This window comes from Pseudopipra pipra, chromosome 3 (assembly GCF_036250125.1).
Source record: "Pseudopipra pipra isolate bDixPip1 chromosome 3, bDixPip1.hap1, whole genome shotgun sequence".
In the NCBI taxonomy this organism is placed as follows: domain Eukaryota; kingdom Metazoa; phylum Chordata; class Aves; order Passeriformes; family Pipridae; genus Pseudopipra; species Pseudopipra pipra.
The window spans coordinates 21,376,786-21,403,331 of record NC_087551.1 but is presented as its reverse complement, the minus strand read 5'-3'; the positions used below and the strand labels follow the sequence as shown (position 1 = coordinate 21,403,331).

The 26,546-nt window shown below is 37.0% G+C and overlaps 1 protein-coding gene across 9 annotated transcripts in view; it reads right to left on the bottom strand.

Moving 5' to 3' along the window:
- USH2A (usherin) overlaps positions 1–26,546 on the bottom strand; it is a 385,399-nt gene that overhangs the window by 82,097 nt on the left and 276,756 nt on the right. For all 9 annotated transcript variants that reach the window (XR_010428978.1, XM_064648236.1, XM_064648230.1 and 6 more), the window contains 6 exons: positions 26,065–26,267; positions 24,158–24,270; positions 17,415–17,613; positions 8,579–8,747; positions 5,438–5,659; positions 15–238 (listed from right to left, as the gene is read on the bottom strand). Coding sequence is in view for 8 of the 9 variants with exons in the window: in XM_064648236.1 (XP_064504306.1) it covers positions 15–238; positions 5,438–5,659; positions 8,579–8,747; positions 17,415–17,613; positions 24,158–24,270; positions 26,065–26,267 (1,130 nt within the window). In the remaining variant the exon portion in view is untranslated. The remainder of the gene's footprint in view (positions 1–14; positions 239–5,437; positions 5,660–8,578; positions 8,748–17,414; positions 17,614–24,157; positions 24,271–26,064; positions 26,268–26,546) is intronic.

The following is a 26,546-nucleotide window of genomic DNA, read 5'->3' as shown; positions in this document are numbered from 1 at the left end:
TTTCTATCAATTACCTTCATCATCATTCCAGCTGAAATCTTGTCAGAGCAAACATATTTCAAAGGATTATATCCAACTCCATTACAGCATTCTTCGCTCTTTGGAATAAGTTCAGTCTCACAGCATTTTACTGGCACTTGGTCATTCTTTCTAACATGTGCTAGGGACTCACCACTGGAACCTGAGCAGCATATGGTATCTGACTTATTCACGTATTCCTGCCCACAACAGAACATCCCTGAAATGAACAAACAAAAAAATATATCTGAATAGGAAAGGTAGGTAAATAAATAGATAGACAGATAAGAAAGGAGAAAGCTCAGAATGCAACAGATCTTGGCATAAAAACCACCAGCAGCTGGAATTATGCAGATTTAGCTAAAGTGAGATTAAATTCAAACGTGAGGTGACTGAAGTAAGCATCCTGACTTCCAAAACTGCTGAAAACAATCAAGAATTAGAGAACTAAACAGGGTCCCCTACAATCAACATTCACGCCTGCTGAACTTTTTTAAGAACTTTGCTATGAAATACCATACTGAGGTACTACGCACAGCAGGTTGGAGACAGACTGCTGATGAAAATTTTCTGTAGAATGTAAAAACTGAGAAAGCTTCTATCCAGGTCTCATTCCCCTCCCCCCCCCCGACAGACTTTCAACAGTGCATCTTAGCATTCCAGAATTTATCATATATTTTATGTTTTAAATTCGGGGTTCATATTAGATACATCGAACTGAACGGGGCACTTGCCAAATACCCACAGTGAAGCTTCAGTCATCTAATACAGAGAATTACTTTTTAAGAACTTAATATCTAAATATAGTTTGCATTTCTAGAGTGAAATTGATAAGATGCCAAAATTAATTCCACTGTCTTTCTTCTGGTTTTAATAATTTTCTTTCTAAATTAAAAGCTCATCATAACCAGTATAATTTTCCATATATTCACATGAATTATTCTGCAACTGAAAAATACCAGTGTTGAACCTCATACCATCAAAAGAAAGGGGTAAATTTTAACTATGAACAAAATGCTACAAACTCCTATATAATTGGCAATGAAATAAATATTACTACTAATTGAACTAGAAAGCTACCACACAAAAAATAAGGTTGTGATATATTCTTATATCTACAAAGTAGTTTGCATTTTACATAATTTCTGTCATATGGAGGCATTTAAAACATGTGCAAAAGTGGCCACTTTTTTCACTGCCATTTATTGCAGCAAATCTATCTTAGGAAGTCATACTTAATGAAAATTAATCTTTAAAGGTATGATCCTGCTAAAGCATTCAGAGCATTTAATTCCAATCACTGGAATAACTGAAAATGGTGACATTACTTGCATACTTTACCTTTTTTCAGGGCTGGTTCTATTCACAGCAATGAAACTGTGATCACCAGCTCTCTAAGAGATAAACACTTCCTCTTGTTCACACCCTTTTTCCAAATTGTCCTAGGATTTTACCAATTTTAAGCAGAGAATTAATGCAGAAAATGACTCAATTCAATACTAATAAGCGACTCAGACAGCCCCAAGGGACTTTTGACAGGCAAACTAAAATTTTGATAATGAACTGTTTTTCTATTGAAACAAACACGGCTGTATTCTTTCACTGCGAACCTCATCTTTGTTTAACTGAATTAAATTTTTCAGCCAAGATTTCACTCACATAACAAGAAGTGACTCCCTTTCTAGTTTCTTTGGTAAACCATTACTTCTTTAATTATTATCAACCTTGTTCCAGTGTGATAAATTGCTAATTACTTAATACCCTAATCAGCGTTCATTCTTTGCACAGATAAACTGTGACAGCGCCATTAATTTAAATAGTAATTTCACTTAATGGCCAGAACGGCACACCAGATTTTTATGCAGCATTTTCTGAAGACTGCATCCATCACTGCAATATTCTGACATAAAGATGTCTGACGTGCACTAACTCACTTAGGGAGAGCAGATGTTGCAGAGCAGAGTTTGGTAGTAATTCCCAGAGTGCATCACTTCAGCATGAATGAGCTGCAAAGGCAGAGGTAGACAATCTTCTGAAACTGCATTGCATAGCCTCTGACCTTTCCTTAATTTATCACATGTAGCACTTGACTCCTGAACCTTGACACCTCAAATGTACAATTTTAAATATGCTCCAAGAAAAACAAAATAGGACCATGTAATATTGATGGATTGATTTGCCTTCTAAAAATCGCTTTATTCTATTGCTTAAGGATCCAGAAATTCCTATAAACCCTTGCTGAATTCAGCAAAATACCAAAACGCAAACTATTTGTTTGTAAATCAGTTGGAATGTGTGTGTCATATTTTATATATTTATGTTTCATAGGCACGTAGTGCATTACAGCAAAAAGAAAATCCATGGGATGGAAAAGACACTTCCTGCTAACAGTGATTTCTGTCAACAATTATTTCATGTTCATCCCCAGCAACTGAAAAAAATTATAAACATAGCTGAGTGATGAATTACTAATTTAGTAAATCTGCAAAACCAATGCTTTCAAAAGGGAAAAATGGGTATTAAAAGGCTTACCCTTTGCAGCCAGAATAGAGGATCAACAAAATACAGAGCCAGTGTACATTGCAAACTACTCCAAAAATCCTTGGCTTACATGTGGGTATTGCAACTATTACAGATCAGGAACCACAATGGCACAAAGCATCATCTTTCATGATTCTGGGATGTCAGTATAGTGGCAATAAAAAAAAAATTAAAAAAAAAAAAAAAGATAGAGAGAGAGAAAATCCAGGAGTGGTTTTAGCTGACATTATCCCTTATAGCCAGAACTTTGGATAATCACACTGCAGCAGGAGGGCTCAGGATGTGGATGTACAATGGCACCACTGCCAGCCTTTGCCAGTAGATGTCTCTATGGTCACCCCACTAAATAAGGCCAACAAGGGGTGAAAAAGAAAACCTAAGAAAATAGAAATTAATAAATAAAAAAAAAAAGAAAAAAGTAATGTGAGATGGACAAAACATCTCTTTTCAGGACAGACTCTGTGAAAAAGGTATACAATACTAAATAAAAAAGTTCTATGATTCAGGCCCTTAAACCAACATTCAGTGCAAACTTGGGTCTAGATTCAGCAGAAACACACTGATTTGGAGCTGGTCATGCAACAAAATAAGGCTGTGCACAAGGTTTGCAGTTTTAGTGATCATGTTTTTCTTCTATGACTATTTTTTTCAAGGACCTAAAGCTCCCAGGCAAAAGCTTTAAATTGTCATTATATTTTTAACTATGGCATACATTTCCAACTAAAAACCAGAGCTTTAGAAGCAATTCAGCTTTTGCATAAAGCTTTCTTTTTTGCGTCCCTGTTAACTGTTTCCCCTTATAGACAATGAGCTCAGCTCTCCAATTACCATATTCTTGCAAAATTCAACTTATCCATTTGCCAATGATAAGTAAATTATGGTTTTATGTAAAAGTATTTTTTCCATTAGAATCATTATAATAATTGGGATAGGGAGCAGGCAGATTTTTGTTCCTGGCTTGTGCATTTTCTTGATGTATTTAGCAAGGCTGAATTACTCCAAGAAATTAGTTAAAAACGTATTGAGCATGATGCATACAATATGATAAGAAACCACAACCTATTCTATGTTTAATGCAAAAGAAGGAGATCTCTTCTGAACTATGGCACTAATTCATCTTTCAAACCTGTATGTGTTCAGCTTCTGGCTCACAGCATAAAGTCCTCACAGAAAACCTGTGAGCGAAATAAAAAGCCACTGTTTTCTTTTTTAATAGCCAAAAATATGTCCTACTGACCCATTCTTGAGAAAAATAGTGTAAATGATTGAGCGCTATAGGCTACACACACTTTAAAAAGAGGGATATAAAGGTTTTTTTAAATATATATATTTAAGGAAAAAAACTGTTAAGAATACATATATAATGAAATGAAGAACATAACTTTCATCCCAAGATACCTGTATTACACTCCTACACAACTCATCTGCCCAGAGAGAGCAGTAAAAACATAAACGCTACCCCAGCAGTTCTGTTCCAACAGCATCTGTTAATTCACTCCATTTATAAAATACATATTGACAAAGACAACTGAACTGGGACCGGGGAGATTTGATTTGGTGTGAGAAAGTCAATTCAATGTGATTTTGTTAAAGGGCTCCTGCAGGCAAATAAAAGAGTTTAAGTAATAAAATACATAAAGACATGTTTTATGAGCCAGTCCCGTCTTGTGGCAGCCACATAATGCGCGGCTAAGCAAGAGGGCCTTGTTCAGAGCTGGTACTGTGAGCTCAGTGTTGACGCTGTAGATCAAGCACAATTAAGGATCACAGTGAAAAGGGGCTAAAATCATGCAAGCAAACACTGTTCACCACATATGCTCCATGAGTCACCACTGGAAGGGAAGAATAGTAGGGAAACCGCAGAAAGCGTTGCAATGTTCTTCTGATTAGCTCATCGCGACAGTCAGCACTGAACTAGGGTGCTTCTAATACCACAGAAACTGAAGGATCCAGTAAATACAATAAATAAGATAAAGACAGAGCTTATTTTTTGGGAAAGGAGGAGTTCAGCCTTCAGATCTGGATTCCTAGTTATATATTAAGATCCTTAGTTGTACAAGTAGAGGGTCAAACTGGCGCGCACCATCACTCATCTTTGTACACCAAGCAGAAGTGGATACTAAACCTTCATTATTTCTGTTTTGAAATCAGGCTCCCCTTTGAGACTGTAGTAGTTTCTGAAGTCTTTTTGTCAGGCTGAGAAAGCTGATGGTATATAATTTGTCTAATAATTGTGGAAAGAAAAGACACATGAAACTGTCTGAATAGGTTTTGCAATAATACCTCCAATCTCTGTCATCAGCTAGTCATAGAGTGTTTTATGAGGAAGTAGGGTTCAGGTTGTACGTCTGAGTGGTGGAGTAATTTCCTACTGTGTGGAAGAGGGTAATGGCATACACAAGATGAGTCAGTGAGTAGTGCTAGGGATTAATTTTTGCTAATTTTAAACACAAGTGAGGGACATAGACCACCAAGCAGATAGCATGTCAATCTTCAATTTCCAGGTGACTAACCCTCCATTTCCAGAGCAAATGGAAAATCCCTACACTGGGATGCATGGCAGCACAGGGTGGCCAATCTAGCCTCTGCTCTACTCATGAGAGGGGACTGGTCCTATTTCCTGACTTGCATGAAGAAAGATCATGCTCTCCTTTTGAATTTTCTGGTTTCTCCAGCCCCTGCTGCTTTTGGACAAAGCAAAGAAGGTTACTGAAAGCTCACCATTTTGCAGTATAGCAGACTACGTGACTAAAGTGCAACAACATTTTAATAAATTGGCATACACACTTTAAATCTGAGTGTGTCACTTCTGAATGCTTAGTGTCACAAGAGATTTAGCAAGATGAAGACCTTTTTTCCTTAAAGACTTATTACAGACCTGTGACAGGTCTGTATGCAGTCCCTTCTTTTTCATCACCACAACAGACTGAGTCCATGCTTATGACTCTTCCACCACAGCACTGCTGATTGAAACTGTCGTGAAGGGATCCACCACAGCAGATTTGATTGCCCGATGTGGAGTAAGGCATTCCCTGGCAGCAAGAGTCACCAATTCCAACTGAAACTCTGTTTTCCTCTTCGTTAGGGCAGCATACTTCTCCTGTCAATTTAAGAATACAATTAAAGATTTTATCCATTTATAGCTCATGAAATTCCTGAGAGACTTTCATCAGATAGCAACAAGTCTAGATTCACACAGCTTCATGTGCAAAACATTCCATGTGAAAGCATGGAATCACTCAGTATTTCAGAATGCTATAAAAGTATTATATTCATTTGTAATAATGATTAAAAAAACATGGATTCATTAATTCAGGCCTAAGACTCTGTAAGATATCAATATGCAAGTATGGCAGAGACAAACTGAGAAGAGCAAAGAAAATAATATCTGTACATATGACAATTGTACAGTTGGAAACCTTTTGCAATTGAAGCTACATAGTAAAGAGAGCTCGTTCTTGCTATGTTTAATAGAACCATCAGCCTACTTATTCTCAGCAAAAAATTTCCTTGTCTCCTTCAAAATCATCCCAAACTTGTTTTGATGGACTAATTCACAATGCTTTAGAGTTTTTCAGTGTCACTCAGGACTTTATCTCATAAAGAATTTAAGGATTATACTCACTTTAAAAATTAAATACCACTGTCACAATTGGTGGGCTTGGCTGCTACTTAAGCAAAAGCATGAGCTTTTGCAGGAAAAGACCTCAGGATAAGACTTCCAGTAAGACTGACACTATAATGGTGGGGTGGACTGGGCTGGAATAAACTGTGTGCTATGAACAGAGTAGATACTGCTATCAACGATACAAAAATTATGGTAAATTGCAATAATTTTCATTCACTAGTGTCTGTGCTTGATCTAATCCAGTGTTCTAAAAGTCACATTTTTACATTATCTTTCTGTGTTGCAATGTTTTCTGTGGCTCAAAAGTAATTTGGAAGGAGTAGTGGTTTTGTTTCGCTATTGAAGATGGGTAGTAGAGTTGATTAAAGTATTTTGATTCCCGATTGTTATTCCAGGAAATATATTTTGATTTTTAAAACTCAGCTTTCTCATTTAAAGCAATATCTCAAGTCTGTTTCTTACGAAAAGTTGGGAATTACAGACAGAGAGCTCTAAACCCAGTGCAGCTTTGGTCAGAAATAAACATGTGATGCAATTGTAATAGAGGAGAGAGAACAGTGTTTTCCTTTCTCCCCACTTCCCTTGTGCCTGGGTGGTATTAGCATTATTTATTCTGCCTCCCATCTTAGTTATGAGATGGATCTTTGCACTTCTTTGTGCACTACTGTTTCAGAAACTCAGATTCTGCCTTCCTAATTTGTAATTTTCGTGCCTTCAGCACACCATGAGCTATTGAGCTGGCCAAACATCTGGGAAATACATATTCTTAGAGAGTTTCCTGTAAAAATAACTTTATCAAATAAAGTCAATAATAAAAAAAAAAAAGATGAGAACAAATTTTTAGTGTATAATAGATATAATCTGTCTAGATACTTCATCATATTTTCCTGCATTCCTCAGAAGCTAATTTAGTTGCTACACAGAGAAAGTATTAAAACACAGAATGTATCTTACATCTAGTGGAAATAAAACTATTTTTTTTAAAGAACTATTAGACATAAGACACAAAGGATCAGTAACCTGCTCATTAACCTCTCAAAATGGGATCTATTCCAAGCTAGGCTTGAAAATGTTCTCTCTTTGAAAACTACTATGCAGTCTTAACAGTTAATTGTTATCCTTATCAAAGAATGACCCACATTAACATTTAGCTTGAGGATATTAGCATATTTATAAAAATAAAAAAGAAAAAAGTGACCAACAGTGTTCATGTTGCTGCCCTTTAGAGTACAGAAAAATAATGCAGCAAGTATACTTAGGAAAAAAAATGTTTAAAATCATGCTCAAACATTCACTGTTTCATGCTTGTGGACTGCTGACTGAACAAGAACTACTTTCAGACATAAGACATTTTCTTCCACTGTGCTTTTCTTTCTTGATGTAAACAACATTAAGCTAGTTAACACAGACCACTGGATGGGGACAGAGGTCACAGTATAATCTCTCCATTTCAGAACATTGAGATTAATGAGGTCAGCAAAATACTCTTCTCTGGTTCTTCCATGTGATAGCATTTTTCTGATGACATCATGGAAGGCATTCTAATACTGTGATATATGAATTACTTTTCAAAAGATCACAAATTGGGATGTGCTGAATGTGTTGGCAAAATTTCAAGTGTTTCTGAGCCTAGGGAACGTGCGCCAGCTCATGAGTAATGGAAGCATTTTAGCTCCTGACCTGATGACTGCCTACAAAGAGATATATGCTCTGAACACTGCCCCCATGAAAGGGATCTCTCCTCCTCCTTTATCTCCCCTCTCCCTCTCAACAACAACCCACCAACAAATGGGAAAACCAAAGTCTGGACAATAAGACAGAAGCACTGTTTTGGCAAACTTCCCAAGCAGCTCTGAGAATAAGAAAAGGATAAATTTCCATCAAAGTTAACACATGTGGGATGTTTTCTTTGATCTGTAACATTAGTGCAGAGTAGACAATGTAGAAACAAGTAGAATATCAACACCAAATACTAACAGTTGCCCCACAAAAGAACTGACTATGGAAAACATACGGGGTCAAGTCAAGCAGAGAACTAAACTGCACCACTAAATTGCCTGATGGTGTTCCTATTAAGCAGAACTGCCCTTCCCATTATGCAGCACTTACTGCAATTAAGTATAGTTTGGCATAAATTAGTTCTCTGGGAAATGACCCAATCATCAGGTTTCATCAATTAAGCTTTTCTTGTATAAACAGAGTACACTGAGTTTAGAAGATGAAGGGACTGCAATGTTCTTTGCTTATCCGACTGAACTCAAGTCTTGAAGACATCTAGAAATCTTGATAAATCTCATGTTTATTTCTATGTTTTTATTCTCCTTGGTTTAACAAATATATCAACTTTGATGTTTTGTTTCATTCAAGCACTGGAAAGGAGTTGTCTCTTACCTACTAAAACTCTAGTGTAATAACCACCACAGCACTGATGTTTCGGTTGCACAGCATGTATCTGACCACCACAGCAAACCCCTGGTGAATTAGGAATAAATGCAATGTACTTGTCCTCGCAGCATTGGAATCCAGGTTTATTGTCATGCAGAATCCCATTACAACATACCTAGAAATAGTTTTAAAAAAAAAAATCAGCAAGGTAATATCTGTTAAACCAAATATAACGTGTTGTCTGGCAAAACAACGTATATGAAAACATGTACAACACTTCCTAGTACGGATACTAATATAACTGCAGTCAAATAAAATGTAACTTGGCTAAAATTCTGTGCCCTCCAGCATTATCAGACTCCAATAAACTACTGTGTATCTGACAGCATGCTGCTATTCTGTGGCTTTCAACCATACTGCACCTTAATAAAATAGTCGATTAGTATGAATCATCTTCCTATGCCTTGCAGGCTGTTTGAGTCTCTCAGTGTGGAGTAGATTGCAATATGTGTATACAATCTACCATCACCTTATCCTTTTCTTTTCTTCCCAATTCGTGTTTATTTATTTATTTATTTACTTACGTATTCATTTATGTTGAAACATGTCATCTGAAACCCTTACAACTAAAAACCAGTATTTCCCAATATGAGCTCTTGGGTTTTCTTTCACATAAAAATAAGTGGAATTTTCTTCCTATAGCATATGATCACTTATTTATGACCATAGTTCTTCAGACAATGTGATCTAAAGAGAATAGTATGTATATAAAGATGTTTTTTTAAAATAAAATTTGTATGGAAATTAATTTTGAAAAGACCTTTTAACTGTGGACTTCATTTAGGTGCTGTCAAGAAAATTATACACTTCAACAATCAAATAATTATTTTCACACTTACTCCTGTGTCAATGGAGTAGCACACTGTATACACAGCAAATCACATAGCACAGTCAGTAGAATGACGGTAAAAATGGTAAACTTGGAACCTACAGTCAGTGCAACTTATATTAGCCTCTTGCAGCTAGACATGAAATGGAGTTGGCAGCAGAGCACAGATGTTAGAGCAGAGTTGCTCTTTTGTTTTAACATGGAGCGCTTCCACCACTGACTTCAACCATGTCCTAAATCATGTTATCCTAGCAGCAAAGTGTTCCTCTGAATGATCTTTCATTTACCTAGGTACTGTAACTATTAGCTGACAAAAAACTTTTAAAAATGTGCATTACTAGGCTCAGGACATCTGCTCTGTATTACAATTACAATGTTAACAAAAATACAGACAAACAAAAAATATTTTCCTTATGTCATAAAAAAAATTCTATTTGACTTCAGAGAGATGATGCTTTGTTTTGTTCGCTTTTGAATGGCCTTTGTACTCAATCACCCTTGGGAGTGTCAGGTTAGGTTCTGAAGCTACCATATGTAGACAATATTTAATGCAAAATTAACATGAGGTAAGGCAGAAGGCGTTCCTGTTACCTCATTATATTTTTAGGTTTTATAACGTTGCATATTTTGAACTATAACACCGTTTTCTGCTTTTCCAGCATACTTTCCCATTCAGCATCTCTTTTAGACAACCAATGTAGCTGAATTTTGTCAATTTCTGTTGAGGAATTTTGAGTTTCTGTAGGTCTATTATATTATTTGCTGTCCACTTTGTCACTGGTAATATAATCCAATCTATGAATTTAATTAACCTACTGTTCTTTCTTCCAGATCATTAGTTAAGATGTCAAATAAAACTCTACTTTACACTTCTTCTTCTCTGCTTCCTAGCTTTTGGATATTTTTAAATGACTGGCATGCATTCCTGGCTGAGTTTGTCTTCATTTACAATTGGCTGCAAAGAAATCTAGGAGTTTACTTAGTCTCTCTGCATTTCCAAGTCATTTTAAAAGCATTATTAAAAATATAAAATCAAGTACTGTTATGCCACTTTCCTCAGAAGATATCATTTTTAGCAAAAATTCTTGACACTTGTAAAAAATTCCCGTCTTGTCCTTTTTCCTGTAACCTGAGCTTGAGACACCAGAGTCAGTAAATTCTGTACCTGCCTACATGAAAGGAGGCCAAATACATGTTCCTCATGCATTCTTGACCCCAATTTGTGTGCCCCCTGGGACTGTGTCTATTTCTGTGATCTATCTAGTCCAATATCTCCTCTCCTTTTCATGGACTTCCTTGTCACCTCTGTACTGTTACTTTCTTTTCAGTTATGCACACCACTTAAATTTCACCTGAACATAGTCTTTCCATCTTTCAGGTAAAGAAAGTTACACATCTTTGGCATCATTCAGGCTCAGATGCTTAAGCAGCCATTTTACTTTCCATGTGATGCTTCCAGTTTTAAGAAATGCCCCTTCTCTTGCGAATCCTCAGCAGAAACACCTGCTCTGCATATTTCACACCAAATCTGGGAGGGCCATTTTAGTACTAACTCTACAGCATTCAGTTCAGAACATTATTTACAAGATTGCATTATTACTGGTGTCTCTTCTTTTCCTCCTCATTTTCCTCAAAAAATCTCCAGCTGAACACTCAGGTGTGTTACAGTAATTTCAGCAGCTACTTTTTCCTTGTTAAAAATTATTTAAGATCCTCGGTATTTCTCAATAACCTAGATATAGTTTCCAAAGAGGTGTCCAGTCCTAAAACACTTTCACACTCTCAACTGGCATTACTGGTTGATATAGTTGATGCTATTATTATGTAGTTCCATAAAATTCTCTGTAGTCAGCTGTAAATTGTTAAATAACACTTTTTTGGCAGTCCTCTAGAGAGAGTTTCTATTTGCATTGATATTCAGCCCAAGGATTCTGCATTATCAATCCATAAAATAAAATGCATTCAAGTAATGCTAACACTATGTCATAGAAAAAGAAGAAAAGCAGATGGATTGAAAGTTATAGTGGCAAAAGGTTATTATTATCTCATCTTAGATCTAAAGGTGACCGTCCCAACTGGATGGTGCCATTACGTACATGAAAGTAGAAGCCTTGTAGCGAACAGATACAGTGCCTCCTACATTTTAGGCAGGTCAGAAGGTTGAAAGTTCAACATATGCTTGGTTATTAAAAGATCTTTACTATCTATGGAGATGAGACAAGATGTTCATCCTTAGATGTCACGGGAAAAATATCAGTAGACCAGGTTACTCTCCAATCAGTCCTGTAGTTACCGTCCCACCCAAGTCCAGGACTGTGATCCAGGAGCACAGGGACTGGGAAGGGCTGAGCACAAGCAAAGGCTTATTGTAATACCTGAGCAAGGCCCAGTCAGCCATGACACTAACACAGAGTAACTAGATATCAAATCTGGCAGGCAGGATTACACAATATTTTAACGATTTTTAAAAAAACACTCCAAACTTATCTATGCAACTCTCTTTTAATTACAATTGTGTCATCCCTGATTCCTCTGCTTGCTGAAGACTTTGCTGAAGGATATTATCTGGCCTTATGGACACATGCCAGTTGAGCTAAGACTGATTTACTCAAATAAACAGATGTGCTAGGCAGCCATGTTTATCCTTCTTGTCAAACACTTGCTGCCAGAGCCACTTTGTGAAATAGCAATTCACAAAACACTCTCAGGAATTCCTATTAGCTACAGGAGTTCATTAAAAATTTCTGCCTGTGGAGAAAACACCAGAGTAATGATTGACCCATCATGTTCTCATGTGAGAGGGAATATTTTAAATTAGCAAGGCTCATTCTTTTTTACCTAAATTATCTCTGAATCTATATAGACACCCTTTTTAGCTAAGTATACTTGTTCACCCATTTCTTTTCTCAAACTATTTTTCTCTTTTGGTAATTGATGCAGACTTAGATCTAAAATCCATGAGCAGAAATTATTGTTATTCTGTTACAAATCACTATATATTATCTTCCTAAAATGAGTTTCATTTCATATCTTTCAGGTGTGTTACAACAAGAACTGTAAACTTTTTAAAGGTCCTCTAAGCCTGAAAGAACTTGAAAAGAATGTAACGATATTGCTAACATTAATAGTAAATTTTACATAAATATTGATGGAATACCCTTCACCACTGTCAAGAAGTGTTACTTTTCACTTCTGAAAATCGTGCTTTTGAAGCTAGCTATCAAGCCACCATTTTGCTCCTCCTGCCCTGAAAAAGAAGCCACTGGTGTTTTTAACATACCATGGCTAGGCTTCGCGAACAAATGGCAAGTTAATTACAATGAGTAAAGGGGTAAACCTTTACTTCCTAGTAATGTCGGTTATATTTGATTAATTCACTAACTGCAGATTTATACAGCTTCTTGCAACTGAAAATAAAAGTGCTGAAGCTGTATTAACACCTTCAGTCAGGACCCTTTTAACCATTGATGTTCATACTCATGTTGCAAAGTGTACAGAAATTGTTAGCCTTTTTGCCACTATTTTAATTACATTTTTACTGTACCTGTCTCATTATTTTCAGAGTTCACCTCAGGATGCCAGTAACAACAGAAGAATAGTTTGGTAGCTACAAGGATAACACAGGAATGCCTTCCCTATTGATACTGAGATTATGTTCCCCAATGGGTGAAGCTCAGGCACACTCCCTTGTTAATTGAAGTACCTCTGAAGAGCTCATGATATGTGCTCTGTGAGCTGATGTCTCTTTTGATACTTCAAATACAGGTAGAGTTATGGATCACATCTTACTGAAAACAGAAAAAGACTGTATAGACTGACAATTTTGGGAATCTTGGGAATACCCAAGCAACACAGGTTTGTTACTGTAAAAGGTCCACAGGACATAGGAACCCTCCTGGAAGCTGACAAAATTCAACATCAGTGTGTATTCTCAGCTTTTCTGCACACAAAAATCTTTCTAAATTCTTTCCATGCTCAAGAAATAAATGCATCCAAGTCTGATTAAACATGAGGGTAACGATACCAGGCACAGAAATGTGTGAGCTTTAGTTAAAGTAACAAAGATTCCTAACATTGAAGCAGAAAATTGGATAACAACTAGAAAGAAGAAGTTGTGATCTGATGCAAAGATTACTTAGGATGACAGGAATGTTTGGTCTTCATTGGGCTTAATATCAGGTCATGAATGTGTATGTACACATGTCCCTTGTAGCAAAAAGGTCATTTGCTCTTTTAGAGGTTCCCAAGACAGCTCTGAGCAAGTTGGTTTATTTGCACAGCACAGTGCTAAGCAGAGATACTAACCTGGACCCCAAACACAGCACACACACACCCCCCAGAGCAGCCTTGCACCTGGGCTGTTTCACACTGCCTGTCTGATACAGCTGCATTACTCAGCTGGACCCAACTCAGCCAGTGTTAGCTAAAGAGTCTTTGCATCCCACAGCTGCACACTGAAAACATACCCTTCTATTTCTTTTACTGAAACACTTTGGTTTCTCTATATTTTGGCAATCTCTTATGTAGCTGAATTATAACTAATCCCTCTTTTTCTGCAGTGCCTTACAATAGCAAGCTGATGATGCTAAATGTAATCCATAAATTCATAAGGAAAGATTAATAAATAACCAAAGACATATCTCCAAATAATTTTTGTACAAAAAGCCTAGTTTTCCTCTCATTTTATACTCATGAACTCAATAAAATTTTAAGAGGGACATTAGATCCATTTTTTGTCTTGTATTCAAGGTGCAATAGTTGACCCGAGCAAAAGTGAGAACCCTACAACCTATTTGTCTATCGGAGCTATATGTATACAATTGCTAGCTTTTGCTGATGATTCCATCATCAAATGAACAAAAAAACTTGTTTATTATTCAGGATCTGAACATTACTTAAAATGATCAGCATTTAATTCTCAATGGCATCTCTTTGCATTTGGTTGTACAAATAATTTATGGTTAATAGGCCTGGCTGGATGGGACTTTGAGCAGCTGATCTAGTGGAAAGTGTCCCTGCCCATGGTTGGGGGGTTGGAACTAGATGGTCTTTGAGGTCCCTTCCAACCCAAACCATTATATGGTTCTATGAAGTGCAGCTGGCACTGTGATACGAGGCTTTCTTCAGAACAAGTGTACACTGGTCAGTGTTGCTTTTCTTCACTTCTGTCCAGTAGACTGTCAAATCCAAGGAACACAAATATTAGCATATAGACTTCAGCATTATTACTGGCATAGACTGACATTGAATTCTATAAAAGTGGGAGAGAGGATTGCCACATAAGGTCTTATGCCATCCTTGCCATGGACTCCAGTTTAAAAGGAACATGGATGTACCAAGAGACCTGTAGGTGTGTCTTAAAGATATTTTGGATGGCTAGTGTGGATACATATAGCAAACCAGACAAAGCATTGGGAGAGGGATTTTAATCAATTCACCCACAAACATTACCCCCATGTCATTTTATACATGAGTGCTTCCATTTCCCGTGGACTTTCCAGTCCTTTATTATATATCCATTACTTCACAACTGGCACCCACTTGTAACCACAGTCTCTGAAAATACAGAAAGACCATTAGAGCAAAGTATTGCAAAATTAATTAGAAAAAATTAGAAAGTCAGGAAGCTATAAAAATAAATGAACAATCTTCAAGCTCAAAGTTACCATACATGTATGAAGGCTGAAAAAATAAAAGCAGAGCAGAAAACTTCTAAAATTAATATAATACAAATTTAATTCATATACATGCCAAGATCTGTTAAAAGTCTACCATGCCAAAAACCTGAAATAAATAATTTTACCTTTTAGAAAAAGGGGCTGCCTATAATTCATTCCAAGATTTCAGAAATACTTATGTTTAGTATAGTATTGCTTTCAAGGGAATTCAAAAGCTAAAGCTGTGTTGGCTGGAATAATTTATATTTTGATTTGAACCCCTCAAATAACTCACTCCCTTAATTACTGTCTTGTCTGACAGGGAATCTTGTGAATACATATTGTTTGCTTTAGTCACAGCGCATGTGATGATGTCTTTGACAAATAGAGACACTATTTCATGACATTAAATCTTACTTTCAAACTAAGAGTTTTCTACCTCATTTGTCAATAAAAACCATTACAGACTCCTGCTATGCTATTGATCCTACTCCTAAACAGGAACTCATATGAAGATTAACCTGAAAATAGCCATAATTTAAAAATGCATCTGACAAATCACAATAGATCCCATTCAGAGTTGCTCATCATTGTCATATAACAGCTACGCACTTGTAGCTGAATCAAAATAGATTTTCTCTACTAGAGAATCTTGTCATTAAACATTTAGCTAAGGAAAAATTTAAGTGGGAAAAAAATGCCCAGCAATTCATGTTAATAGGCACTATTTGCCATGCAGGATTTGAGGAATGATTCCTCACACAGAGAGAAGCTTTATAGTTTTGTTAGTGTTTCTCAAATTTTGCATAAACCTAGAAATTTCCTGTGGCCTTTAAGTGGTCTGATGCAATCACTTTATGCCAAAGGAGCCATACGAACTACCATCATGTGCTACAGAGATATCTGAATGAATACTTGAGCTGATAAACCATCATCTCCTCTAGTAGTTTTCAGTGTATGATCTGTGGCGTGCAGCTGAGCAAAACTGATTGAATCGTAGAAACATAGAATATCCTGAGCTGGAAGGAACCCACGAAGTTCATCGAGTCCAACCCCTGGCCCTGCATGGGACAATCCCAAAAATCACACCATGTGCCTGAGAGCATTGTCCAAATGCTCCTTGAACTCTGTCAAGCTTGGTGCTGTGACCATTTCTCTGGGGAGGCTGTTCAAGTGCCCAACCACCCTCAGGATGAAGAACCTTTTCCAAACATCCAATCTAAACCTCCCCTGACAGTTTCATGCCATTCTCTTGGATCCTATCACTGGTCACCAGAGAATAGATCACACCTTTAGGCTGTCAGGTCACTGCTGACTCATATTCAATTTGCCATCAACCAGGATCCCCAGGTCCCTGTCCACAGCCCTGCTTTCCAGCATCTCATTCCCCAGTCTGTACATACACCCAGGGTTGCCTCATCCCAGGTGCATAATTCAGCACTTGCCTCTGTCAAACTTCATACAGTTGATGATTGCCCACCACTCTAATTAGCTGAGGTCTCTTTGCAGGGCCTCTGCCTTCACCAGAGTCAACAGCTCCTCCCAGTTCAGTGACAATTGTACCAAATAGGATGCAAAAATACATACAGAGATCTCTATATATCCACCATGCAACTTGTCATCATGGGATTGTGTCAGAGGACTCAAGAGGTTGATAGTGACATTCCTCCAACTTCCATTATACGTAGCTTGTGAGATTTACTTTGGATCACACATAGCCTGAATTCTTGGGATGAACACCTGCACTATACACATGGAGCACAGCTTTCTGAAGGGAAGAAACTTCAGATGCATGCTTGTGAAGTGAGGTGGTCCATATACTGGTTGGGAACCTAAAGTGCCCATCCAGAGCTGGAACATATTTGAAGGTTTTTGACACACAAGTTCTGGGTTAGCTTCCTGTGCGAGGAATTTAGTTCATGTATTAAGATGACTTCTACCATTAATCAGGTAATAAATTAAAACAGTCTGGGGATTCACTTCAAAACTGCACCAAACCCAAGTGCTAATGAACACATCATTTCTTCTGAAAGGAGAAAGAACGTCAACAAAGACTTAACACAACAGAATCACTTGTCATGAGCTGACACACACAGCTATCCCCGTCCTGAGCTCAAACATCCATATTTGACTTTAAAAAGTTTCAAGATATGTATCAGAGCCTTGATTTCAAAACATGAAAAGAAGCAAAATCCTCCACTTCCTTTCCTCTGATAACTAAAGAGGTTTAGTTTACACACCTATTCCTAAAAGTATTATTTTTCATTACATAGGTAACTTAAGAATATACATTTACCTTCGACTCTGGATGATAACACACTTCTCCACAGATATTTTCATGCTTTTTACATTCTAATGAGATGCACATTATATTACTTTTGCTGCTCCTTGGAGTTTTTGATGGGGTACACTTCTGCCATGCTTTACGTAAAAGTTCATACCCCAGGATAATGCCATTTGGCTGTCCTGGTGATGCCCAGTTGATTTGAAGAGACCTACAATAAGAAAATCAACATCTGTTAAATTTTTGGAAGTAGTTATGCCTCTAGAGTTACTTACATTAAATGATTAGCATATAGTAGTTCTACCTTACGCTAGTTCACATGGAGTGAAACACTTTAAAGTGTCAAAATGTTCTTCTGGATAATGAATTTCACAGATACTTTAATAACCATAGTTGTAAAAGTTTTTAAAAAGTGTCAGTATGTGCTAATACTCCATGAAGAGAAATAACACATGCAATCAAAATCCTTAAAAGTTGCTATTTAAAAGATATCTCATTTCTATTTCTGGAAACTTATGCGCAACAAACTTTCTAATATTTTACTAATTTCATTTCAGTCGTTGGAGAAAGGATGCAGTATGCCTTTCCTGGTGCAATAGCAAAGGTGTACATGAATGGGGCTGTTGTGACTGTTCCATTCTCAGACAGAAGCCTGCTAAAGTGTGGGCAGTGTGGGGGGCAAAAGACCCCCCCTTTCCTTCTGTGCTGTTGCCACTGCAGCTTACTCACATTGTGCTCAGTTGCCATTGAGAATAGGTTTGTATTCATCTTGTCTTTTCCCTGCTTCCAAATAAAATGTATGTTTCTTTGAGATGTATTCTTTAGCACGGAATTAAAAAAATAACTCATTACAGCATCAGTAAGCACTACTTTCCTTCTGCATTTAAATATTTTCATTGACATAAAATTAGAAGTAAAAAATGGAAGTGTTTATCACAACTAAGACTCGAGGCTTCTGACTGAGTGCAAAAGCATGACTGCAGCAGCCCAAAAAGACTGTCTGTAAAACAAAAATCCTGTTATCGATTTCAGGCTTGATATCATACCATCATCAGTTTAAGGAAGAAAATATGTTAAGGGATATCATTAAATCATGTTTAAAGATAAACTGTAGCATGCCTGTCACTACTAAAAATGTGTAGATATTTGCTCCAAAATCTCACTTAGTATTAAAATGAATAACATTTAAAAAAATGAAAAGGGACATTTGAAAAAACAATACAAATTTTACATTGATATTTCACATGAACACTTCATTTTTTGTAGGATCATCATGGAGTGCTGCATAAGACACAAATTTCTTTCACTGTGACTCTCTTTGGGTGGAAAGAAGGCAATCCCAATGCTACATGTAGATCAACAGGAGGACTGACAATCCTGCATAGTAAATACTTAGGCTCCAAGTACCTCTTTTTAATCTCCATGTCCCAATTACACAGCCACTGTCAGAATGCCAGTGACATCAGAAATTAGCATTAATTTAAAGTGAAAATGCTTCAGTGAAACAGCAGTTGCTGAGATAAACTTTGACATCTTAACAGAATAAAAATAAATGAACTATTATTTCACTTCCTTGAGGTATAAACAGAGGAATACACACAGCAATAAGCCTTTGCAGAACAGAAATTGATGTCACCTATGAGGGAATAAATTTATAGGTGACTTGTAGAGTCACCATTATCATTCCATGGTCCTCATCTGAACCATAGATTTAATTCCATATTTCATCCATTGCTGTTTTGTATTCTCTTCGCGAAGCCTAGACATGATATTCTACCACATATACATGAACACATACTCACACGAATGCACTCATCCACATTTAAATAACATCAGAAGACCTAACTTAAAAATATAAAAGCAGGATAATATATTGTTCAAACTTCAGGGGAAAAAAGATTAAGAAAAAAAGAAAAGGAGGGTAGTACTTGAACCTTTATAAATGCCATTGAAACTCTCTACTGGTCTTTGCACAGGATAGATCACAGGAGCAAAGAAAGCATACCCAGCCATATTTTTGAATTATTTGCTTTCTACAAGTTTCATTCAGATCCTCAAGGGTATATTTTCAAAGTATTGTGCCAGGTTTCTGCAGTTTTTCAAGTCGTATTTTTCTCTAATGTAATTTCAAATTAGGCCTCATAATTAATGCAATGATTTGAACATTTTGCCTTTTCTGCTGAGCTCAGCATGTACTTCTTTCCTTTAACAAGCAATCACTTTATTATTATTCAATTGATAGATACACATTTGGAGTGGAGATAGCCTGATATTGTGTAAAACTGCAGCTGCACAAGAAAATTGTGTGGCATGGGAGTTCACTGATCAGTGCCAATGAATGTATGACCTTCCAATAGCAGACTCCTTCACAATTTTATGGATGTTTCAGGTATGTCTACACCTTCTGATGTTTGCCACCCATGGCAAATTGTGGCAGTGCAGGAAGAACAGTGCATAGCTTGGTTTAAAAAAGAACAGCGGGATTTTCATGGAACTGCAGCAGCTTTTTGACACCCCCCATCTGAAGAAATACCCCAGGCTGAGCTGAAAGACCTCCATGAGCAGGTGCAGATTTGATGGGACACGACGGGCACTTAGTGTGCAGCCAGCTGTATCATGTATGGTGCATTTGATACAGAAGCTGCAGAAACGTGGGGACAGAGCCTGCCCACCCTCTCCTTCTGTCCATCTCCCAATCACTCCCTGTGAGATAAACCGGAGTTGTGACTATGCTGAGAAGTGTCCACAGCCTGACCTACAGAAGCAGACTCACAAATAGGCTTAGACGAATGTACAACACCTCACATGCGGAGCATAACCCTTGTCTGCCCAGAGAACACTTTAAGTGTCTGCCATTTATGATAGTTCCAGTGCTGGATGAGTCCCTTCTATGACTGCTGGCAATGTGGTGAAAATACTGAAGCAGACAAGGCAGCCTAACCAGGTTCTAAGAAACAACCTGCTTCAGACTACAGGGTCCATGAGGCACTGCAGCAGTTTCATGAGATAAAGAACAATTTCAAACTGATCCACAGGGGTGTATTTGCTTTTGCTGAAAGACAGCAAACTGAAATCATTTGGCCCAAGCATGTGAAGTCAATTATTTTTGACATTTCTAGGTAGAAATATTATCTTTTTAAAAAAATCCATGAAAAATAACAGTATTTTGGAGTTTTTTTATATCACATCAGATGCATTTTGGTAAAACAGACTTCGGAAGGAAAATTCTGGGTTTTGCCTGCTTCATGTATCACCAGCTTCAAGTGCCCATAAAAGAACTCCTCAACACAGTAATAAAGGTTTAACCATGAAGATTAAAAATATATCAAGGCCTCACTTCTGAATCCTGATAATGAATGTTCTGTTAGTCTCATCACATACAACAGTTAAGTTTAAAAATCTACGATACAATGGCTTTACTTTTAGGAGCTGGAACAAAAAAAAAAAATCACACGATTCACCTGACAGTCTTAAGATAGGGAACACTGCTATTATTAATGACTAGTGGATAAAATACTTCCCTCATCAGGAGATCACACATACTGAGCAACTGCTCCAGCATTATTGCACAGGAGTTAACTACCTGCTGTATTGTGGACTGCAGGGCTGACATAATTAGAGAGGCAGTATGACACAGTACAGACAGCCTGATAAATGGCATCACGCTTCTGTTGTTGCTACAAACTTCTTAGAGAAATCTTTCAGCACTTTGTTTTTCCCATTACTAAAGCAGGGAGAGTGATCAGGTGTCCTCCACGGGAACACTGTCTTGAACACTGTAGGGAAAGTGTTATAAAACTAAGCATATGCAAGAAATCTTTGTGTTTTGCTTGTCATATGTCGAGAGGATGTGACTCCACAACAGCCTTCCCTAGTGTTTCACATTTAATCACTTAGCCTGTCTTTTTTTTACTTTCCTCCCATTTCCCCAGTACGGGAAAATCAGATTTACTGGTCTTTAGTTCCCCATATCCCCTCGGAGAAATCTACACTACATTGCCTTATCTTCCATTTTTCTAGTACCAAGACCAATTTAAAGGATATTTAACACAGCACAGCAGTTTGACACTTTCATATTTGATCTCCTTTAGAACTCGTGAGCAAATACCCAAATATCCAAATAATTTGTTGCTACAGTTCATCTATTTTTTCTAAAATCCTTCTCACTAACATGTTGATTTGAAATAATTCCTCCAGCTCATTCACAAACAGCAACTGACACAGAAAACTTCTAAAGTCCCATGATACTGAAAATCAAACCAAAGAATCCACCTAGTTTTTCCCCCATGGCCTTATCTTCTTCGAACTGTTCTTTACTCTCTGACCAAGGTTTCTGGTTCCCCTAAGGGTGCTTTTAAAGGGCCCTCTCTTCATGAAGACATGAAGAATTTTCCCTAGATTCCCTAGATTAGGCCACATGTTTTCTTCTGAGCCATCAACCTTTGAATTAAGCACTGAACAGAATTGCTGTATAGCAAGGATAAAGAAAAAGAAAAGAAGTATTTTAAAGGGGAATGAATTACTTTCCTACACACCATGAGAATTTAATCCACTACACAAACTTTCAGTCAGCATCCGCATGCATGCAGTACTCAGAGAACTTTCTAAATTATGCAACAAAATACAATACTCCTCTATGGAGTCAGATCCTGGGGCCCTAATTAAAAAAAAAATAAAAACAAAACCAAAAACTTGATTTCAATAGCAATCGTTTCTACCTAAACATGGCCAGTGCAACCATTCCACCTCCCCCCCACAAAAACCCTAAATGCAGGGAAGAAACATCACAAATCAGAACCCGACTTAGAAGTTCAGGATTGGGTCCCATACTGTTTTCTATCTGAAGTTTGGCATTATAAAATAATTATTTCAGGACTGCGACCTTTTGTGCCAAGTTTCAGCCTGAAGCTGAGTTATTAACTGCAAGGGGTAGAAAAGTAAGGTATTTATAATGGCTCTGGCGGTACAACCTTCATTAGAACTGTGTGGATGGAGCTGCTATCAGAAAGACTTCTAAGTTGGTGAGTGAAATTATAATTTCTGTCATGTAGCACCTTGAGGCGAATTTTAAAACAATTATTTGTGAATGCTACAAAGACATTATCCTACAGCATTCTCATCAATAATACAGCCCCCTAAACTGATTCAGAAGAGGGAAAAACGCCATGATTCCAATTAAAGACAATAAACTGCACAGGCTGTATTACATCTCAGGTATCCCATGAGCCTATACTCTAGAAATGCCTTTTTTCTCTCTCTGATGACAGATATATATTAAAATGTCCTCTTGTCCACACAAAGTGGGGTTTTTTGGAGCAAGCTTTTTCTTTTATGGAGGATAAATAAGCAAAATTCATATTCAGTCCAGCACCTGCCGAAGCTGTCAGCTGTAGTGTTTGTCATATTTCAATCAAAGCTGAATCCAGCCAGTCATTTTTATACTGCACAATCCCTACATACTCGAGGACCAGAATTAATGAATTAGCTATTGATTAAATTCCACTCTAGCAAATCCACCGTGGCAAATAAATGAACTACCCGGGGCACATGTAGGCCACGGCCAGACATGTCCGGGCAATCGATCAGTAGTTAGTATTCTTTTGGGATATAAGAACAGCTGATGATAATATGACATGTAGGAAAAGGCAGTGTAGAAACAGAGTGTGTTTCTGGCTGAGCAGATTATAAAGTAGGAAGGCATTTTTGATCCTTTTGCATTCATGTGTTATGACATATTTAGTCTATATATAATAGCAGAAACATGCATAAGTGTTTGCAGTACAGACAATACAGACAAAGGCATACATAAGTTAAAGCCAAGGGCAAAAGATGAGATCCTGAACTGAGTTCTTATCATCAAACAAGCTTTGACTATATCTGTACGTGTGACAGAAAAATAGCAAGCTTAATTTCACCCTTATACAGAGATAAATCCTGAATTCAAGCAAAATGTAGAAATTATAAACAGCAAACCAAAGTCCTTAAGAGACTGAAGAAGCAAGTCCATTCTGCTGGCCATTTCTGAAGGCTCAGATGCTAGATTTTTGTTATTTTTAGAAGTGGAAAATCACAGGAACAATAACATAAACACAGGAGGTTAACTACTTTATTGTTGGTGCAACTCTGAAAAATTGTTACCAAGTTTAGTTTTACTTTGTCTTTGGAAGATATTAACTCCCAAAGAATCACTGTATAAGTTATGATGTGGCTACTTCTAAGGACTGCAAATTTGATGCTCCCTTTTACAATTAAGAAGTTTGCCCATGCCTGTGGATGTAGTGGACAGGCAGATTGCAAACAGTGGTTCAAGGAGACATAGATATGCATGCCTTTTAAGATAGCTTACTAATTCTTACTGCTGTGATAGGTGACTTATTTTTACCCAGAATTATTCTAAGTTTCCATTATCAGCATCACATTGCTCCCTGAGCATTAATCTTCCTCTTCTTAACTGACAGCAAAATGTGATAATTTTCATTCCGCTACGCTTCTTCTCTTAACTATTTCTTATTTATTATCACAGCACAGCGATACCCAAATGGGTATGTACAACCAACCAAGGGTGAGACTTCTTCAATTGATCTTTTGGCAAAAAAACTTCAAGACCAAAAATAACACCCAGTAAAAATGCTTTCTAAGTGTATACTGAATTCTTTTATGCACCTTTTACAATTTTGAAAAGACAACTTTACATTTTGGTCCCCATTCCAGCTACAAATCTCCTTGATATATAAAAGCCATCTATAGCATAGTACCTTGAGCCAATTACGTGAATAATGGGTGCTGACAGCTGCTTTGGCTCATCTTCCACAGTTGTAATCTGGGTCCCATTGCTTCTCACACAGGCATACACCGTGCAGGCTTCAATCTGATGAAGAAGAACATGAGTTTCATATATTCAGCTGCAGAAACTTTTCAGCTCCGCTACTTGTTTAGACTTTCTCTTCACCCAGGATATAATTCTTTTTTATTTAACAGATTCCATAAAGCCAGGAAAATACTGCAGCTTTGAGATAAGTATATCTACCAGAGATATACTGCATTGTATCACATTTTCCCATACCATTTTCAAAAGAAGGGTATATGCGGCCCTCTGGCACTAATTGTTGTTTTCTATTAAATTATCGCCAACAGAGTTGCAGTGAATTTGTTTTTCTGCATGTATATGTAGACCCTGTTACACAACACTGAAAAAAATGTACTTTGATTTGGGGTCTTCTGTAAGTTTTCTACTCCTACCATATATCCTGACATAAAAAAAGGATAATTTTTCCTTAATATTTTCTATTCCTTCATGCCTATTCTGGAAATGAAAACTGAAAAATTTAAATAGGAATCATAAAAATTGTTAGGAAAAAATGCCACAGAAATAAAAACTTATTACTCCAGTTCTTGAGATTAAACTAAGCAAAGACAAGGTGAAATAGGTAGTGAAGGACTGTAGCACTGTTTCTGTATTGTCAACAGGGAAGTTACTCAAAATAAAAAAAGCATGAAAATGAAAGATAAAACGGTAAGATTGCCAGTGAGATGCACATGAATCCCAGATAATATTGTTTTCAGAAAAAGAAAAAAAGAATCATAGCAAAAAAAAAAAAAAAAGGCATCTTATTTTGGTTTTACCTATCACACTGATGCAAATATAAGTCCAGTATAAATACTAGAAAAGCAGAAGAGAAGAATAATTAACATCTCCAGCAACAGAAGGTGGCCATGGTAAATTAATATAGAGGGTCTATAAGTGAGGCAGTACACTGAATTTGCATTGTTATTGAGGAAAGACAAATGTGTTTCCAAGTGGCATTCAGAAAGTCATATGTGTATTCATGGGTGGAGGTTTGCTGCTTCAGAGGGGCTGGAACATGGAAATCTGTTACGGTATGCCTGCCTGTGATGTTTATTTATGGCATGTAGTAACTGGATGCAAATTTTCAGAATGAAGTATACATGGTACTACTAAGTCCGTCTCGTATATAATAATGCAAACCAAACTTTAATGAAATAGACAGTAACAGTTAAGAGTCAAACTGCATTTCTTGAACATATTAATAGAACTTCAGGATAGAAAGATATTATTTCTTCTTTTTTATTATGTTTCTGCACAGAGTATTTTGCTTTTCAGTAGATATATGCCTAGAGAGGCAAAGATAGAGAAAGGGAAAAGCCACGTAAAATTATCAGCATAAAAAGTACTATGATGATTTTAGAGATCAGCTCTGATTCCTCCTAAGAAGGATAAAGAAAAAAAATGATACAAGGATGTCAAATGCAACATCATTATTTCACTGCACAGATATATATGCATGCCTGATGTTTCTAAAACAATTGCAATTTTCTTTTAAAGAGTAGGAGTAGAATCTTTGCCTCTTTGCAATATATTTTGGGGCTTTGCTAATGTTTAAGCTCAGAGCATTTAGGGGAAAGTAAATGGAGTTTTGATGATTTGAAAAAGAGATAATGGAAATTTGTGTTATGAAAAGTCTACACAGACCAAAATATGCTGAAAATAAATTTATACCTTGTATGTATATGCACACAGAGATCAGTGCAAACATATGTCCATGTATGTAAAGAAATTCATGGAACGATACTTTGCTTGGAAATCCAAATACTTTAAGTAAAATTAAAGTGTATTACACAACCCAGAAAAATATATTCTAACCTGTACATCATACACGGTGAATGGAGACAAATCTGCTAAAAGAAAGGATCCCGGCTCGTTCATTCCAGTCTTGTACTGCTTATTATTTACATAGACAGAGTACCCTGTGACAACACCATTCGGGTTTGAAGGCGATGTCCAGATGACACGTACAGCTGTACTGTTGATGATGACAACCTCTGGAGGGAACATGCCCTCAGGCTCTAGAAATAAAGGAAGAAACTGAATAAACTCCAGCTGTCTCTGCAAAAGCACTTGTTTAACCAAATGCAGATTAGTATTTAGGTTTAGCAAAGGGTTCACTGCTTATCTGCTTTCCTCTGATGAAGTTATCACAGTCTGTAGTCTTCTGTAAATTGGCTTATTATACTCTCAGTTAGAAATCATGAGAGCTGATGGTAAAATGCTTTATACCAGCAGCATAGTGTCAATCATCAGTAGTATGTGGCCAGTAAGATATGATGATAAATTATTCACCCATC